The 15,332-nt window shown below is 41.5% G+C and overlaps 1 protein-coding gene and 1 long non-coding RNA gene across 2 annotated transcripts in view; one reads left to right on the top strand and one right to left on the bottom strand.

The window, feature by feature from the left end:
• LOC108888527 (uncharacterized) overlaps positions 1-9,788 on the bottom strand; it is a 53,539-nt gene extending 43,751 nt beyond the window's left edge. The window contains exon 1 of the long non-coding RNA XR_007813959.1: positions 9,534-9,788. This is a non-coding gene — a long non-coding RNA (uncharacterized LOC108888527). The remainder of the gene's footprint in view (positions 1-9,533) is intronic.
• kcna1a (potassium voltage-gated channel, shaker-related subfamily, member 1a) lies at positions 1,059-9,289 on the top strand. Its single transcript, XM_018684532.1, has 2 exons — positions 1,059-1,732; positions 2,446-9,289. The coding sequence occupies exon 2, from the start codon at positions 2,721-2,723 to the stop codon at positions 4,188-4,190; it is 1,470 nt and encodes a 489-aa protein (XP_018540048.1). The 5' UTR covers positions 1,059-1,732; positions 2,446-2,720; the 3' UTR covers positions 4,191-9,289.
• Positions 9,789-15,332: the final 5,544 nt, after the last annotated feature.

Raw genomic sequence — 15,332 nt, 5'->3', positions numbered from 1 at the left:
GCTGAATGGTGGAGAAAAACAGGGTTGTCGTGGCACAAAAGCAATTAAGTTAATAAAATGCCATAGTGATAAATGAAGGGGATTTTTTTGGCTGGAGGAACATTTTAACAAATTAGATAAGAGGTCGGATAACCTGATTTTGTGTTGAATGTGTGTTTTTAGAAAGTCAGACACCAGTTGTTTTGAGTCAGTTCAGCTCTGCCCCTCTCGGTTTTTAGGGCCCTGATAAACTTCATCTACACGCTGTTCAGCAGTGGACAAATGCAACCTATTATTTGCTTACTGTGATATTTCACTGCAATAACTTGAGTGTGTCCTTGTGTTTGTTTGGGGGGATTTGTGGTTTGCTGAGGTGAATCAATCATCTGCGCTGTGCTTGTGCTGAAACTGACCCCCACCCCCCTCCTGTCCTCTGCCGAGCATCAGTCCACTAAACACCAAGCTGAGCCAAATTCCCAGCGTTTGTCTCATATCTGTTCGGCGTCTGAGGCCAAATGTAGTAATGAATGGGCACTGAGAGGATATTATAACTCAGTCAGTATCACTAAGTATCAGATCTTGGACATGAGACCTGCACAGCCTGGATGCAAGCTGCCCTGCAAACACAGTGCTCACGATTTTTCTCTTTCTCGTTGCTCATTAGTAAAATGATTTAAAAAAACAAAAACAAAATCAAATCTGGTCTCACATTAGCTCAGAGACTCTAGCGCACACCAGTCCTTGACACATCCAACTAAAGCCCGAGTAAATCCTTAAATCCAGGAGTGGTAGGATGAAAAGGTGAGTGTTTTTGTCTCTCACTAATTGATGATAGACTAGTTTTTAAATCGCAGATCATTTCAGATGATACACAGTTTGGATAGAGAGGTTTTTTTTTTTTTTAACAAATTGTCCTTCCTTGCAGTCTGATTGCGCCAATGCTGGCACACAAGCGCTCTTGTTTTTGTGGTGTATGGAGAACTTCTGGCGGCGTGCTTTAGTAGAGCCGGTCTGCATTGCGTCGAAACCCTCCAACTCCTCCTCCTCCTCCTCGTCCTGCTGCCCTCCCCATCCCCTCTCCTCTCCCCTCCTCTCTTTTCGCTCACCTCCCCTGCACTTGCATGTAAAAAATGCACAGCAAAACATGCTTGGCATTGTCGAGAAAACATTTGGACCTCGCTGCTGCACCTGACTGTCTCTCATCTATCCATTTTGATTATTTTCCTCTCTTTTCCTTGCTGCTGTCCGAGCCGCTCTGAAACACATTTCTGCCCGTCATCTTGTCTACTCGCAAAAAGCAGCAGATTTCTGCTGATGCAGTGATGTCTGGAAATGTCAACTGCTCGCTTGTTGCCCCTTAATGTATCTCCCCCCCTGAACTGCAGCGCAAGATTTTCTCCTGCGGTATACTGTAAGCTGTTCACACCACCGTGCCGCCGCGCAAGCAACTACCGACGCTGCAGCTTTGCATTCTTCTCTTTTCGCTCCATTTCCATCTCAGGCTCTCCTCACTAGACTCACCTGATTTCCATCTTGTTTTATTTCAGCATTGCTTCACCGTCTAAAGATGTTTAGACCTTTGCTTTGACTGTGACGGACACAGTTAGGACGGTGGTGAATACTCTAAGGCTCTAGGTCCCTTTTTTTAGTAGGTGCAATGTAAAGTTGCCACATGACAGCCACTGGTGCCCTGCTGTTGGATGATTTTACTCGAGGATAAGACGCATTCAAGACCTTTCAAGATCAACCCACGGTAAGCCTCGAAACTACTGACTTATCAACAGATATCGCTAGGTTTTTAAAAAATTTTTTTATCGACAGCTGCTGTTAATGTAAAGATAATATACTACTACTGTATTGTTTTCTCTCTTTCTAAAGGCGGTTTGTGCATATTTTCGCATTAGGCCTATAGGCTGTGTGCATGTAGAAACATCAGTTGCTATAATATCAGTATCGAATGTTATGCGTCACATCATAATTCAGGCTGGAGAGAGTGGCGTAGGATAAATCACTGCTATGCTCCTTTAAGACATAGAAACACTGCAGTTCTATGACAAACTAAAGTGAACACCCATATAGAAATGCCATAGGAGTGGAACAAAGAAACAGGAGATACAATACTTATTGAATTACTCATAGGAATTTAAAGAGTATGTAGAAAATACCACACATTACAGTAAGAGCATCATAAACTCACAACTCAGTAGTACTAAGAGATTATAAATGCCAAAATTGTGGAAATATCAGAAATTCCCCCTTGAGGTAATGTGTTTTTTTTTTTTACCTTTACTACTGGATAATTGCACTAATTGCAGGCTGAGAGAAGTAAATAAATAAATAAACTGCAGAAAATGCTGAGCCAGCAAATATCTTGGCAGTTTGATCCCATTATTTCCTCCCTCTCTCTCTCTCTCTCTCTCTCTCTCTCTCTCTACCTCTCTCCCTCTTTCTCTCTCTGGGTGACAGAGGCAGCAGTAACAACAGCAGCAGATGCACTGGAGAGCAGCAATGGTCAAGTCAGCGAGAACCGCAGTGGAGCCGCACTGAGGCAAAGCAGCCAACCAGCCCCCTCGTATCTGGGGACGTCTCCAACAATTTAAGGGGTGTGGGAAGCTGAGGAGTGGAAAATTTCCCCCGGACCTGAATGCCTGCTCAGTCAGACTAACCAACATCCCAACACAACTCCTCCTCCTCTTCCTCTTCCTCTTCCACCTCCTCCTCCTCCTCCTCCTCCCCCCAAAATGACCGTGGTAGCGGGAGATAACATGGACGAGACCTCGGCTGTGCCTGGCCACCCTCAGGACACCTATCCTCCAGACCACAATGACCACGAATGCTGCGAGAGGGTGGTCATCAACATAGCCGGTCTCCGCTTTGAGACGCAGTTGAAAACTCTCTCCCAGTTTCCAGAGACGTTGCTCGGCAACCCCAAAAAGCGGATGCGGTACTTTGACCCCCTGAGAAACGAATACTTCTTTGACAGAAACCGCCCCAGCTTTGATGCCATCCTCTATTATTACCAGTCTGGGGGTCGGCTGAGAAGACCAGTGAACGTCCCTTTGGATATGTTCTCAGAAGAAATTAAATTTTACGAGCTGGGAGTGGAGGCGATGGAGAAGTTTCGTGAGGATGAGGGTTTCATCAGGGAGGAAGAGCGCCCTTTACCTGAGAGGGAGTTCCAGCGTCAGATTTGGCTCCTCTTTGAGCACCCAGAAAGCTCAGGTACCGCCAGAGGGATCGCCATAGTGTCTGTGATGGTGATCCTGATTTCAATAGTCATTTTTTGTTTAGAGACTTTACCACAGCTGAAAGAGGACCCAACAGCTCGAATAGTGGGGAACTCTACTATTTATTACAAGCCAAATATCCTCACTGACCCCTTCTTCGTCATTGAGACACTCTGTATAATCTGGTTCTCGTTTGAGTTGATAGTACGCTTTCTGGCGTGCCCAAGTAAACCGGCCTTCTTCAAGAACATGATGAACATGATCGACATAGTGGCTATCATCCCTTACTTCATTACACTTGGCACCGAGCTGGCTGAAGACCCAGACAATGAAGGGGTGGGGGAGCAGGCAACATCTCTGGCCATACTCAGGGTAATCCGTCTGGTCAGGGTGTTTAGGATCTTCAAGCTGTCACGACACTCCAAAGGACTTCAGATTTTGGGGCAGACCCTCAAGGCCAGCATGCGAGAGCTGGGATTGCTGATCTTCTTTCTGTTCATTGGAGTCATCTTGTTCTCCAGTGCTGTCTACTTTGCAGAGGCAGAGGAGCACGGATCCTATTTTGGCAGCATCCCGGATGCATTTTGGTGGGCTGTTGTGTCTATGACAACTGTGGGCTATGGGGACATGGTCCCGGTCACTATAGGAGGCAAGATTGTGGGATCTCTGTGCGCCATCGCCGGAGTGTTGACAATTGCACTCCCAGTGCCTGTCATTGTGTCCAACTTCAACTACTTCTACCACAGGGAGACTGAGGGAGAAGAGCAGGCCCAGCTGCTCAACGTCAGTAATCCCAACATCCCCTCTGAAACCAACTCCAGTCGCCGTAGTTCATCCACCGTCAGCAAGTCAGAGTACATGGAGATTGATGGAGACATAAACAATAGCATCGACAACTTTAGGGAGGCAAACCTCAGAACTGGCAATTGCACTATAGCCAACCAAAACTGTGTAAATAAAAGCAAGCTGCTAACAGATGTTTAAACACTACTTAGGAACTTTGGGATCTCTATGGGACTGTCATATGTGGAGTAGACCATCAGTTAGGAAAGCTTCATTTACCTCCCCATAGCGCTCTATGGCATTAGGCCTACAACTATGCTCAGCTATATAGAAAGGAAACAGAAAAAAACAAAGCTGTTAGAGTATATGACAGGTAGATAGAATAATTAATTCTTCTGATCCTACAAATATATAGGTATATCAAAAATAAAACATCAATTACTACGCATATACATGGCTCCCTGGAGGATGCAGAGCACACGCTGTCTTATCAGACGATGGCGTGATAATTAAAATCTTATGCATGGAGTACAGATAACATTTCAGCAAGTTGCACAATGCACCAGAAAAGTCTGCAGAGACATGCAAGCATCTGCAGCCAAGTGGTAAGCGCCAAGAAGTTAGATGACCCCCCCCCCCCACCCCATTCTCTCTCCTCTCTCCCTACAGAGGATCTACTATTCAGCAAAGCACCTTATAGGAGGAAGACTGATCTCTCTTGTTTGGATGTAAACAGATGGTGATCTTACTCGCTTCACGGACATCCGCAATGCTGCTGTTTTCCAGCAGATGCTGTGATTGTGATATCACCAAGTGATTCAATGCCATGCCCTTTAGATGCAACACAGCACAATGATAAAGTGAGCTTCACACGAGCATGATAAGAGACTTCCCATTTTGATATCGGCATGCATGAGACATATCTCACATAATGGAAAGGATGTTCTTTTGGATATCTGCCTCCATCCCCCTCCTTCTCATCTGTTTTCATACTGAGTGCACTGGATGAGTTTTTAATTTGAAATGCTAATCATTTAGAAGTATAGAAATTGAATGTTAAATCTTAAGGGAACAGAACATAAATGAGATCATAGCATGAAAAAATTAACCTGCATTATGGTCTATTGACTAAGGTACTTTTGTATCATGGTATATTTAATGCATGACACGAGTATACAGCTTGTTGCAATTCAGGCACTCTGCAGTGCCCTATTGTCAGGGAAACTAAGGAAATCAAATTCTGGATGTTTCTGAATTGCGATCAAATATATCCAAACCCACCTTGAGGATGCAGAGTTTCTAATTTAAAAGTAGACAAAGAAACTGAATAAATATTATCAAAAATGCATATAATCATAATAAGCACCAATTACAGTATTACGTCAATAGTGCAGTGCATGGACCTTCTTTGAACAAGAAAAGTTAACATATTATTAGTCATGCTTCCATCTCCATGTCCAATTTTAGTCCATTTTTTTTTTCGGAATCCACTGAAAAAGATCGTTACCAAATTTCACTTCATATCACAGAGAATTATTCTGACATTAGTTGCTAGTGCCTTTATCCCTTTCACCAACAGGACCAGTGAAAGTGCCTCTGTGTACAATGGTATTTGTGAGGTTGAGCGGAGCTGGTTTACCTTCTGTTTTAGTGTCGGTACACTGTTGGTTATGATGTTAATGAATGCCAGATAAGCAAGGTAGAAATAGCAGATGATTGTGGTCAAAAAAATAGGAAAAAAAAGAAAAAAAGATGATCCATGGCTGTCATGCACAACCCAGTTTCCATGCACTTAATTATGCCCTTAAGCAGCAATGTATTGTACTCTGCATGTTTACCAATCCAATTCAAAAGGGAATATTCATCGGTTTTCAACATATTTTATTTATGTCTGTTGTTTTTGTTCATGCACCATGCATCCTTTCAGGGTCTCTACCTCAGTGAGGTCATTGCAAACTTGCTGCTGAGCTGCAAGCTTCAATGCAGGGCTTCCTATACCATAATGCAAAATGGAACCTTAAGTGTAAACTGCAGTCATGCAATATTGAATGTGAGAGTCCCAAAGCATAGCCTTTACACAAGCACTTAGGACAAATAGTGAATACCAGAATCCCGCTCCTTTTGTTCACTTAAAGCTACGCACAATCAGAACATTCATCTAGAGAGTGTTTATAGAGATTGCTTGACTCTCCGAACAGGATGAGATTGACTGTTTTATATGTTAGTTTCTTTGAAACAATGGTATAAAAAGTTACCGTTGTGTCACAGAAGCACACCTTAATGTGTTTCAATGCGTGTTTAGGAGAGAGCAGAGAAGTTTGATGTAGTTTTTAAATCTGACATACTGCAATCCTTGGGCATTATGATGCACACCAAAGTGCAGCCCGTCTTTTTGCACAGTCATTTTGTTCTGTTGCTTGAACCATTTTTGCTAGTTAGATATTTTTCTTTTTCCACTGTGCTTGCTCATATGTAGTGCATTGTTTCTCAGCACATTGTCCCGAACAGGCAGATAGATTGGGACAAATTTTAATGACTACTTGAAAATCTCCAGCTACTGTACATCAATCTACACTCAGTATTGAGATGAATTCATTCAAATGATCGTAAGATTTTGTACTGTATGCTTTTTTGTTTTTTCAATTTAGCACTCTCCTGACAAGGTCCTGTGAAAAAAAGCTCCACTGCAGTGCTACTTGAATGTCATAGTTGTTTCTGTTGGTGCAATGGCTATCCTTTGTGGTGCTAGTACAGGACTACCATTGTTGTCTTGTTACCATCACATGTTATCTGAGGCTGAAGCCGTCATTAATTGTTTTGGGCAAGACTTTTTCCATTCTATGACTCTTGTTCCTAACTGTTTTGTTATTGGTGGCTGGTTGGTTAGTTTAGGGCAGTGTTTGTTATTTTATTTGGAACTGATCTTTGTACTGTACTGCTGAAGAGTGTCTGCCTCAGGCAAGGTAAATATTCAAGAGCCTTGCTAGATGTAAGTAACTTATCATGAGAGCAAAAAAGACACATTTGTGTCAGGGATCTTCAACTTGTATAGGGTTTCTCACACAGAAGGACACCAATAATACCCAATACCATATATTTAATACTATATATAGGATGATACAAGGAAATTATAGTCATCTCATAAATGCAGCTATCAGAAAATTGTTCGCTTTGGTCACGAGTTTCTCAATTGACTGATGCTTGAAAGTAGTGATGTGTGTAACATGTCCTGCATGCAACAGTTCAACGTGAGTTGAAGAAAAAACAAATGACACCCCTCACATTAGCAGTACTGTTGCTACTTGCGCTGTGAGGGCATGTATGGATGGTGCTATGCATTCAGTTACCCAACAGAAACATGCATTCTTAACAGCAATAGAATAACAGATAACCTGTTTCTTAGATGCTTTTTTGTAAAAAACAAAACAAAACAAGGAAAAAACAAATCTATTTTGAATGTCAGAGGAACTGCGATGACTTGACAGATACTCACAACAGGGCTGTTTATGTACCAACCTCTTACCCTCTGTTTTGTGATTTTGTAAGGTCAGTGTAGGAGATGACATTTTGTTGAGAGAAACCCGTTAAAAAAATACAATAAAAGTCCAAATATAGGCTTTGTAATAGTGGCAGTCCCCATTAACCACCCAGGTCGGACTCGAGTTGTTTTGCAGTCAGGAACAAAGGCTGAACCTTATAAGACAGTCCCAAAGGAACAGCCCATAATGCACTTAGAGAGAAGATCTATCAGTGCACTGGACTGATCAGCTGTGTGAGTGAAAGTCAGAGAAGGTGCCTAAATTGTTTTTACATATTCATTTGTTTCGCTTACTGTCAGATGTTATGCTTCCGCAAACAAACTCAAATGAGAAGATCTTTAAAAAATGACATTAATTAATTAAACTAAGAAAAAAAAAACATGAAATGTCATGAGAACAAAATGCAATTTAGCTACAGTAAGATAGAGAAAAGTAACCACTATATACTGCAATTACGTATGAAAAACAATTTTAATGTGTGTTTTTATTTTCCTTTTGTTTTGGAGGCACTGTAACATGACTGATTTAGGAAGAACATGCCATATACTGGAATATCAAAGACAATATGTTCCTCTGGCAAGCCATGATAATGAAACTACTGTATTATGATCAATTGCTATACACTAAATGATATGGACAAGAAGTGTACTATTATAAAAAAAAAACATATGGTTTGTCTTTTTGGTTTCAAGAGAAAAAAAACAGGATTCATTCAAACACCATGTTCACATTTTTTCCAATCTCCACTGCTGAACCTACTGCTATAATGTATCTCTACAGAAACCTACTGATCGCAAAAAACTGCATGGTCGATGGAAGACTGCATGAGCTTTGCCTTTCAAACTGTGGATCAACTATAATACGGTTGCATCATTTTAAAAAAGAAACCCTTGCTTTCATCTGCACCAAGGCTTCGTGTGAAAGGCCCTGTTCAGAAGTTGTCCTGAAACGTGTCCTCTGCTGGATTTCTTTAAAAAAAAAAAAAAAAAAAAGCACCTTAGCGCTGACCTCATCACTAAAACGACGTCAGGTATCTGAGCCGTACTCGGCGTCTGTGCGTGATGTTCAGGTTGTGCTCGCTTAGGCTCTGAATGTGAGCAAGGACATTAAGGGCTAGTTTCTCAAAACTCTATCTCTATTCTAGGACTGAAACGCTTGCTCAAGTGACATTTTTCGCCCGTTCTTATCTCAGTCTAGACTGTAGTGATACTGTGTTGTGGGAAACATGCCTGTCATGTCTAAACAGGGCCTGTGCCGCCACACACCCTCCTCTGTACCACATTGGTTTTAAGGCGTTCTTGTTTGCTAAAGGTCTCGATACTGGACTGCTTTCTGCCTGCTGAGGAGGCACTGAACAGGATCAAATGCTGGGATTATTGTGTACCTCACATGCCAAAGGTGACTTTCAATGAAAAGATCTGGTTTGTGTTTGAAGTGTGATGGCTATGAGTTTGTCTTCTCTGTCAGGAACGCACATTTAATTGCTAGTAGCGACGTTTCGGAGCAAAAATTCGCTAATAGGACTGTTGAACTCTTCTGCTCTTCTTCTTTTCATCCACAAGCAAACCAAACTCTGATTGTGTTATCTAATCCAGCCGTCATTGTCATGTTGCGTTTACCGAGGATTATGCTACAATGTGTTCAGTTTGTCAGATGATGACAAAGGCATGGTCTGTGATCTATGCAAGGGTTATTTGTGTTTCTTTTCTTATATCACTTATGATTTCATCTTACATTAACTTCAATAAATTTTTAAGGATCTGCTGGTGTATTGCTCATTTTGGCTCGGGATGGGGGACTGAAACAATCTTAAATTGTCAGAGTCCTTTCTGTGCCACACTAACAGGAGGAATATGCTGCAGTGTGCAGAGTTACAGAACCCCAAGTCTCAATCTAAATGTGTCCTACCTCTGTACTACTCTCTCGCTGAAGCCATTAACAGTGATTCACAAGGCTAAGGTAATGGTTCTACACTAATCCCCTGTCCCAGGAGAGGCCCGCTTACCTCTGTCATTCCCTACACGTTGTTATGCACCTCAGAGGCCTGAAGATCTCCCTCCACTCTCTTTTCCTCCTCCTGTATTCATGTGGACACATGCATGAAATCATTTGTGTGTGGTTATCTGGGCAGCAACTGACAATTCTTTTAATTATAGATGGATATGCTGATTATTTTCTCAATTAATCGATCAATAAAATGTCAGTTTACTATCACATAAGACCAATAAAAGCTTCAAATCCTCACATTTGAAAAGCTGGAAGAAGGGGATGTATGGTATTTTTACTTGAAAAATGAATTAAAATAAGATTATCAGTATTTGGTAGTAATGATTAATTGTCAAATAATTCTCTATTGCTTAACTAATCGACTAATTGTTTAAGCCATTAAAGTTCTTCAGAGGAACTAACCTGTTTTCAGACACCCCGCGAAAAACATGTTGCCAAAATTAAAAGGTTTATGGTTCTTCAACCCTTTCTTTTTTTACAGTCATGAGCCCGGTCTCCTTTGAAAGGTAACTGTACAACTTTACAACAAAATGAAGAATGATGATAAAAGATACTGAACCATAGCTATAGAGGTGCAACCATGGTAGAAATGTGGTGTTTTTGCCCCGCCCCAGAAGATAAGGCCTGTAGTAGGAGCTTTTGTGTGGAAAACACTCTGGACTAATTCTGTGTCAACAGCTGTTGCAGAGATATGAGGATCCTAAAATGCTTTGCACAGAATCAGGAGAATAAGACTTTTCAGACAACTTATACTTAATCATGGTTGTGTGAAGACTTGAGTCTGGTACATACCAAAACACATCTAAAGTAGAGCTGCCAGGGCCAAAGCATCCCATGCGTGGACAGTGTATTTTAATAGGTTAAGTTTGGTTTTTGCCATCCATTTACTTAAATTATGGCCTTTTAAACATACTCTAAAACATCTTGTTTCTAATAGTGTGATTTTGACAGAATGTCAGATAAAGCCTCATAATGAATAGGTGTTTTTATATCATATACATGCAGCTGTCGAGGGCAGTGACCCTAAAACAGCCGACAAACAGACACGTCCAATCATAGAACAGTCGAAGGAAAATCAAGCAATGAGACTCAAATGAGTGGGCGTCATTTTTGGGGTGTGAAAATGATTCATTCTGTCCTCTGATGGCGTGAAGCTGAACATTTTGACAGCAGAGGCATCATAGAGAATACTGCAGCTCATCTGTCTCTCTCTATCTGTCCATCTGTCTGTGTCTCTGTCCCTCTCAGTTTCTCTCTGTCCGCCGCAGGCTCTCTCTCTGTGTCTGCAGCCCTGCTCCATGTTTGCCGTACAGTGACCTTAACAGAAGTGAGTCTCTTCTTCCTTGTCCTCTGCATTGCCCTCAGGAAATGCAGCACTCCTCACTCTGCAGGCAGCAGCAGTAAGGGTGGGGTGAGCTGGCGCCGGTCCCACTCTTCTTGCACACATTCTCTCTCTCTCCCTCTCTCTCCCTGTCCGTCTGTGTATCTCACTCTCTCCCTCTCCTGAGTGCTGTGAAGCTCCACTGGACTGTAACAGCACAGAGCATCGTACAGGAGAGGAGCTTAGCTGTGGTAGAGGAGATCATACCTGCTTTTATTAGTCTTCTCCCGCTCTCTGCTGTTGTTACTTATCTTTTGCTTAACTACATGCACACACACATATAGGGATTCAAAGATCCGACCATGGCTGTTTTCCATGTCCTCCGTGATGTTTATTTGTAGAGGCACAAGTATAAAGCATAAACTGATGCCACATACCACAGCATTTACAGCCTGAGCTAATTTGCTGCACCCCTCCCTAGCTGGACCTTTAAAATACACAAAATTCAACCAGAAATGACAAACAATGATGCAATGAAACACCATAAAATGACAAGCAACAAATCCTTTAAGGGGACATTTGTAAGTTTTCTCTGCTGCTGAATGTGGTCTCATGCTGGGAGGGGGTGGTGGTGCTGGTCACTTGCCAAGAGCTTCAGCCACTGTTGTCTTTACAATACAAGAAGTTAGAATACGCCCTCTGAGCAGAGCTATTTCTTCAGGGCAGACCGGACACTACAGTGAGTCACTATCGGAAAGTGATGAGACAGGCCAGTTGAGCTGGGACTAGCTGGTTAGCATGCTAATTTCAGTAGAAGAAAAAACATGATTCAAGTAGAAACATTGGCGGTGCTTTCATCCACTGGAGACAGCTCTTGCTGAGTTAAAGAATGAGGTTTGATGCCAAAAAAGACATTTATCCAAATGAAGATTTATGAAAGGGAACCCTACAATTCCCAGCTGACGCTCCTCGTGTTACTGAGCCTGAAACCCTGAGAGGAACCACAAACTCACTGAGCACCTTACCCTGGTTATTTAGGCTTTTATAGATGAGCAAATTTAATAAAATCATCAAATCTCAACATATCTCACTTGCTATTTTGAAAACACCAAAAACCAAAAATGTGTAAATCTGTTTCTCTGTACTTTCTGACTTTCTTAGCCCATCTGAGGCACCTAACCAAAAGCCCATAGCTTCCTACTGAAGACATACATTTTTAAAAACTACTCACAAATATATGAATAAATGAAACAATATAAAAATAGTTTCAGTTTTATAAAAGGCTGAGCAAACTCCTAAAACAGTGAGGCACTGTATTTTTATAGCAAATGTTACTCAAACAGGCATAAATAGTGTATTTGTTGGGAACATTTTTCTGCCATTAGTTTATACACATTTGGTGCTGTAGTGAGTATTTACAGCAGCAGGATGGTGTATGTGGGACTGAGTCAAATTAAACTAGTGTTTAAGTTTATCATAATGAAAAAACCTGTCAACCAGTTTAATGGTGTTGAAACACTGTCACAGTTCTTGCTGGCATATTTATTCATTTACATTGTTTCAGTTTGCTTGACTTTCATCAGGTACAGTATATGAGCAAGTATCACAACTATATCTGCAGAGATTTAGTCAATTAATGATGTATTAGAGAAATTACAGAAATTTAAATGGCATCTGTCTTAGTCATTTTAGGCATTTTTTTAAGCAAAAATGACAAACATCTGAGGGTTGCAGCTTCTCAAATGTGAAAGTTTAATGCTTTTCTTTGTATAATATGATAAAATTTAAAATACCTTTTGATTCTGGACAATTGATGATTCACCTCAGATAAACATACTATCAAAAATGTATAAAAAGGTTTATGAAAGAACAGATTTTTTTTTTAAGTGCCATTATTCATCGTAAATCTTACAATCAAATTCATCAAAAGGTCAAATATTTTTTTTTTAATTGGCAAAAACTTTAGGTAAATGAGTATAAATGACAACTACTCATAATTTCATAAATACATATTCATAATAAATGCATTTTTCATCCCAAAACCACTCTGCACTATCAACACTAAAAAGCGGGATCAATTCATTGTTGGCTTTCATCTTTTTAATGGTATTTGGTAACGACGTATTAAGCACAGGGTATCACCAGACTTATCCTTTAAGAGCCTGACTTTTTACACTGACTGGTGGATGTTTACAGGAAGGCTCAGGTTAGCACCTACACCCAGATGTCAGCCTCAACATGCAAATGAGAAACATGTAATTGAAACTGTGGTTTAAGCCACTGTCCTGTTAATCCCTGATCAGTGTGTTGGACTAATTGAGGTGCTGTCGGTCAGTGGTGCAGTAGGCCTCCGACGAGCTTAACACCTCCCTCCTTCCTCCTCCTCCTCCTCCCTCTCCTCCTACCTCTACAGTATCTTACAACCGCCGGAACATGTCTCCTTCAATGAAAAGTCGACCATCAGCTGTTAGGCAAATGTGTTCTTATCAAAGAGTGAGAGTTTACACCCATGCCTGGGTGTAAACGTACTGTGCCTAGATATGCTGTCTTTCATTCTCTTCCTCTCTCTCTCTCTCTCTCTCACACACACACACACAAAGGATGGACGATTTGCCTGAGTCAGGCCTCTGGCTCACTTGATATTCCCCGATCGATTTCTTTGAAGACATACACTCATCCCATATCACTTGTACAAAAATGCCATACCATTCCTGTTGACGTCATCCAAAAAGTTTCTCAAGGGCCTTTTCATTGTGGCCCAATCAGCTGTGCACGCACAGTATCATATGATTACTCTATATCAAATCGCAAGTGTCCTCTGGTGCTGTGTAAAACCAAATCACTGAGATGCCTCTGTACAGCAGTCCACCTCTAAGCCTCATGTAGCTTCTGAATGTTAACAATGTGCAAAATAGCTTTGACAGCATTATTGGATCTCCCATGCTTGAGCCAAAGCCCTTGGGCCTAACACCACCCCACCCCCAGATTCAAGCCCACCAGTTCTTCGCTTATCCCCCCCTGATCCCGGAGGTCCTCTCTCTGGCCCACTTCCTCTTTGCATTACCTCCATCAGGCCGGGCTGCTGACACACTTGTTTAATAATTAAGGGCACGTCCATAATTTCCTTGTTCTTGTGGAAGTCCACAAATGGTCTCTGTGAAACTCAGGCCAGTTAAATGTACCTCTTTACCTCGGGCCACTGACAGCCCTACATCACTGTAGTGATATGGAGGAGACAATACCATCCAGTAAAGGTGGTGGTGGCAGGATTAGAAAGGATGAGATCATCATGAATTAACGACTTATCTTTTTTATGTGCTGGTTTATTCAATTTCCATTGACACAGACACGCTCACTCATCCTGTAGCGTAGTGTCTACCGTCACACCATGTTCAAGGAATAATGCATGACGGAGCACATCGACTATAAACAAACATCAATACGTCTGTCCACGATTCCTCCACGTACCCATAAAACGATCAATCTATAAAGTTATCAGTTCATCTATTTATCCACCCAGTTATGGAAGGATTCACCACTAAATATACAATAGCAGCTCTGGGAGACTGTGCTCAGACACAGCGGAGCTAAGTGTTAAATGCTAACATCAGCATGCTAACATACTGACCTTTAGAGGGTATACTGTTTACTGTATTGGCTTGATTTTAAGATGACTGCCATTTTTCCACCATGTGTTTTGGAAGAAAAAGACTTCTTCAGGTTAGAAAACACTTGTTTGTTGGGAAAGTTTTCCTGACATACTATTAATGGTACATCTAAAATTGCCCATTTCTCTCTTATATATAAAACATAACCCATATTGTTTTTGTCTATCAGTCACAGACTCACAGACTGTCCTGTCAGGCTCTGGGACTGACAGCATCTGTCAGACTGGATTTTGAGCTCCTCATCTGTGACAGCTGACAGATTTTCTCCCTGGTTTATTTCTGCAGCAGAAACGTTGTTTTTAGTCAGTCGTTAGCTATTCAAACATGTCATTCACCACAAATATAGCACTAGAGGAAAAGGTCAATCATCTGGGAAACACAAATATCTGTAAAAAAAAAATGTCACAGCAATCCATCCAATAATTGTTGTGATATTTCAGTTTAGACCAAAGTGGAGGCCCATGGCTAAAAAAGCAGAAATATCAATGGTCAATTTGCTTAGTCATTATAAGATTTAAACACCAATCATGACACCTAATTATTGGTTAATATGGATATTTTCTTTCTATCCATCCATCTACCCATAGTGGAACCAGTGACAGTCACTGGGTTGGACCTGTTGTCAAAGCTCCCAGACTGGACATGTCCTTGTGGTATCAGGCAATGTGGATCTCAGTTTACATGCTCCTCCTGCCCAGTGTGCAGTGTCAGCATGCTTGTCTGGGGGAGAAAATTCAAAACTTAACACCAACGAAACCGGTGCGGTGACCTTCCCGCTTCAATTACATCACCACACAGCGCTCAAGGA

This window comes from Lates calcarifer, linkage group LG10 (assembly GCF_001640805.2).
Source record: "Lates calcarifer isolate ASB-BC8 linkage group LG10, TLL_Latcal_v3, whole genome shotgun sequence".
NCBI lineage: Eukaryota > Metazoa > Chordata > Actinopteri > Centropomidae > Lates > Lates calcarifer.
This window is presented reverse-complemented; position numbering and strand designations above follow the sequence as displayed.